Source organism: Camelina sativa, chromosome 11 (assembly GCF_000633955.1).
Source record: "Camelina sativa cultivar DH55 chromosome 11, Cs, whole genome shotgun sequence".
Classification (NCBI taxonomy): Eukaryota; Viridiplantae; Streptophyta; class Magnoliopsida; order Brassicales; family Brassicaceae; genus Camelina; species Camelina sativa.
The window spans coordinates 24,608,287-24,612,550 of NC_025695.1; the positions used below are offsets into that span (position 1 = coordinate 24,608,287).

The 4,264-nt window shown below is 37.2% G+C and overlaps 1 protein-coding gene across 1 annotated transcript; it reads right to left on the reverse strand.

Moving 5' to 3' along the window:
* On the reverse strand, positions 233-2,813 carry LOC104724173 (LEAF RUST 10 DISEASE-RESISTANCE LOCUS RECEPTOR-LIKE PROTEIN KINASE-like 2.1). The gene is made up of 3 exons (XM_019232742.1): positions 1,996-2,813; positions 1,636-1,659; positions 233-1,533 (listed from the first exon to the last, which is right to left on the reverse strand). Exons 1-3 carry the CDS (start codon positions 2,273-2,275, stop codon positions 359-361), a joined length of 1,479 nt encoding a protein of 492 aa, XP_019088287.1. The 5' UTR covers positions 2,276-2,813; the 3' UTR covers positions 233-358.

The window sequence follows — 4,264 nt, forward strand, 5'->3', positions numbered from 1 at the left end:
GAACATGGGAGACTTGGAGATGTTGAAGGACCAAGTCATGAGTGAGAGTGACAGATACATTTTTTTCTTTTTTAGATGGCGTGACGAGAATCTTGTTTAACGTATAAGAAGTCTCACTTATGTAACCCACAAATCTATTATTTTGGATATGTTCATTTGAAGAGATATTTGTAGGTTGTAACACAGCTTAGAAAACATAGAAACATTTCAGATTTTAGATATTGAATTCACATAGAAAAAAACTATAAACTTATGAAACATTTTAGATTTTCTTATACATAATCTTTTCTTCAATAAAATTCTCTAGCATAATTAGACCAAGTATATGAGTCTCAAAAATAGTTTTTCCGCTTGTGGCTCATATCAATACCTCAGAGTATTTCGAATTATTTACTGAGAGTGAAGAGGAGTCTGGAAGAGGCTCTGCAGAAAGATGTAAAGAAGGCTTAGGAGGGACTTCTAGAGTATCCAAAGTTCCTTCCATCATCCCAACAACTTTGTTCATCGGTGGACGATTTAATGGACATGGTTGAATACACCATAGGCCTACCAAGGCCATCTTCTTTGCAATCTCTTTCTCCTCTTTAGATATATCATCACCAAGTTTCCACGTGTGATCTCCGTTCTCAAGATCCTTGTAGATCCAATCTGGAAAGTAAGATGAACTTGAGTTGGAAGCAGCGGTTTCTTTTGTTACTTTGTTCTTTGCTCCAATCATCTCAAGGACTAACATTCCATAGCTGTAAACATCTGATTTGTGAGAGACTCTTCCGTACATTCCTGAAAACACCTCAGGTGCGATGTAACCTATTGTTCCTCTTGTGTCTAGCAAAGACATCATGCTTTCTCTTTTCTCGCAGAGCTTAGCAAGACCAAAGTCTGAGACTTTAGGGCAGAGATTTTCATCTAACAGTACATTTTGCGGTTTGATGTCAAAATGCAAAATCCTTGTTTTGCATCCATGATGTAAGTACTCAAGTCCTCTAGCAACACCCAGCGCGATTCCATATAGTGTACACACATCCAGATTCAATGATTCCTTGCTAGATATGAATTTATCCAGAGACCCATTCTCTAGAAACTCATACACAATTGCTCTTTTGGACCCTTCGTAGCAGAATCCAAGTAAGGAAACAGTGTTAAAATGTGATGTTTGGCTCATGCTTGCGACTTCGTTGATGAAGTCTTCACCGTTTCTCTTAAAGTCCTTCAAGATTTTCACCGCAACCTTGCGACCGTCGTATAGGTTTCCTCCATAGACAGTTCCAAATCCTCCTTTCCCAACCGTGTTTGAAAATGAATTTGTAATTTTCTTCACTTCTTCATAACTGTACTGTTTCATTTCTACTAGACCGTTAAGGGACAAGTCCATAGTTGGAGTGTTTGACATTGTATTGGTGGAGTAAGGCAGTGTAGTTGATAAGCCTTTTCTTATGTTTTGAGCTTCCAGTTTCTTTCTTCTTCGGATGATGAAACAGAGCATACATCCTATGAAAAGACTGGTACCGAAGAATCCACTAGCAAATCCGATGCCTATAGACAAACAAAATGACAAGACCTCTGTAAGATTATGCTATTACTTAAGTATGTTCTACTAACAATAGTCTCCCTTGAAATATAGAAGGAGACATGTACCAATTTTCGCTTTTTTGGAGAGACCTGCATGAGCGAAACAAACGTCAGTTCAATAGTCAACACAGAACTTTAGAATCGTACATATAAAAGAAAGCTTGATGAGGAAAGGAAAAGATCTGGTTCGTATGGAAGAAGATTAGCAAATCAGATACAGACAGAAATTGAGATTCATATAAACTTAGATTAGCTGGAATATTCAGAGAAACAAAGCAAGAGGGAATCACAAAGAGCATCCATATCAGAGACACAATTAAACCTTTTATAATTTGATTTAATATAAAAGACAACTGAAAATACAAAAATAAAAAATGTATTTAGAGGCTAATTTGGTATCGTTTTCTAAGAGTTCGGGTAACTTACCAAAAGATCTAGATGGAATCATTGGAGTGCATTTGTGTTTTGATGACGAGTTAGTCTTGCAGCAAACTGAAGTTGTTGCACGGTAGGCGCAGATTCCACCAGTGGATTTACATTCTAGACACCGTCTTTCATCAATCCTCAGCTTCACCTCAAATCCTTCTTTAAGAACACTTTCCAATTTGGTTACATTCAAATCTTTCTCCTCTGGAGTATAACTCATGGGAACAGTGATGTTGAAACTCCCACCACAATGCTTGTAATGGTCATCTTTCTGATGCATGAAGCCAACACCCTTTTTTGGACATGAGAAACTGGCAGGATAATGAATAAGAGTTTTGTTGCATAGATAGTTAGCAAAGAGAGTCTTGTAGTCTGGCAAAAGCTCGAAGAGTTCAGGGGTCAACGTTTCACCACTGAATGACGCCAAGTAAAATTCACCTAACAAGTCTTGCCTTGCTAATTTAAGAGTACTATTTGTAATGTTTACTCAGAAAACACGGTACAACAGGCCTGAGATGATTAGAAAAGTTGAATTTGACAATGTTTCGCAGCGAAGCCCCAAGGATGGATGACCACAAGGTTGGATCCGATCCCCTCCCCAGAAAGGGAATCCGGCTGTGAGATTCCCACACTGAAACAGAGTATCACATAACTTAACCTCTCGTTTACTTAAAGCACAAGGTAGCTGGTGAAAAGAGGTCAAGAAAAAGAGCAAGACCAGAAAAGAATCGGGCTTTGAGAATATGAAGAGTACTGAAGAGAACATGATTGTTATCTGAATAGTTTAGTCTCCGATGGGTTTGGCTTAGGATAAGCGATTAAACATAAACTATAGAAAACAAAAAAATGGAAGCAAGTGAAGGAGCAAGTCAAGCGTGAAAGCGACACATACAAAAGACTTGGTGAGTTTAAATCATACGTCTATGAGTCTATGTCTCATTGACTCATTGACTTTAAAATACTTTTCTCTTCACTTTTTTATTTTAATTATGTTTTGCACTCACCCAAAACTGAAAAAACGCTCCTTACTAGTCATTGTGGAGAATCTAGTTAACGTAGAAGAAAGACTTATGGAATCCGCAGATCCATTATTGGAATATGTCATCATGTAAATATTATTTTCTAGCTTTCGGTTGACAAAGCCTTTAGACCCAATCATTGTTCATAATTATAAAACAGATAATTTTGGATAAAGAGGACATGAACCAATCCATGCATAGTGCAAAAAACATCTCTAAATAATAAGATTTGTTTTCCAGTCTCCATGACAACTCAAACGCTCTCTTCAAAGTTTACTCCAATGTTAGCCTTCACTGGCCTAACTACCATATAATCGACCACAAGGTAGGTATCAAAAATCATTATTTATCAGTTCTACCAAATTCGGAACAATTATTTTAAATCTTACACAAAACCAAACAATTATTTTGCAATCTGTTAACTTTTGGATATTTAAGTAGTCTAAGGGAAAGTTTTGAAACGAATATATGATTTTAAACATAGAAATATTTTCTTAAATAAATTTCTCTTGCATGGTTACACAACAAGTATATGATGGAGTCTCAGAAATAGATTTTCTACTTGTGGATCATATAAATTAATACCTCAGAGTTGTTGGAATTCTCTTCTAAGAGCGAAGAAGATTCCAGAGAAGAGGTTCTGTAGAAATATGTAAAGAAGGCTGAATACACCAGGGACCCACCAAGATCATCTTCTTTGCAGTCTCTTTTTCCTCTCCAGTTATCTCTTCACCAAATTTCAGCTGAAATATTCAGAGAAAGATATAAAAGCATTACTCTTCTTTTTGTTTCCAGAATTGCAAACGAATGCTCTTGAGCTTTGATTAAAGCCACAAGCACCGTCTGATGCTATGCACTCGGAGCAACCACTGTTAAAGCTAAGTTCGAAACCCTCATCAACAATCTTCTTTATAGCCTCCATACTCTGGTTTCTCTCTGCTTTCCGCAAGGCGGATTGAGAGACAGGAATATCAACCTTTCTTTCACACGATGCACTTAACCTATCTAAGATAGCTCTATTCCCAGAATGCAAAGGGGACGAGACAAAGTAACTTTGCAAACCAATTTCATCCTTACACTCAAGTTGTCTAATGTAACTATTAGTAAGAACATCTACCTTTGAACCAGAGCAGCTGTAATAAAAAGTTGACAACTCGCTGTCCGGAGAAAATGGAAGGATGTTGGTTGATTGTTCCCTTCTCTGGAGACAGAAGACAAAGATTGTTGAGATAATCAATTCTGGCAAGCCT

What these genes read in the sequence shown, in the direction of transcription:
- LOC104724173 (XM_019232742.1), bottom strand. Translation starts at nt 2,275, where the DNA reads ATGCATCAGAAAGATGACCATTACAAGCATTGTGGTGGGAGTTTCAAC. An exon ending in GATTCCATCTAGATCTTTTG is followed by an intron (nt 1,660 to 1,995) that starts GTAAGTTACCCG and finishes TCGCTCATGCAG; the next exon opens with GTCTCTCCAAAAAAGCGAAA. An exon ending in CTCCAAAAAAGCGAAAATTG is followed by an intron (nt 1,534 to 1,635) that starts GTACATGTCTCC and finishes GTTTGTCTATAG; the next exon opens with GCATCGGATTTGCTAGTGGA.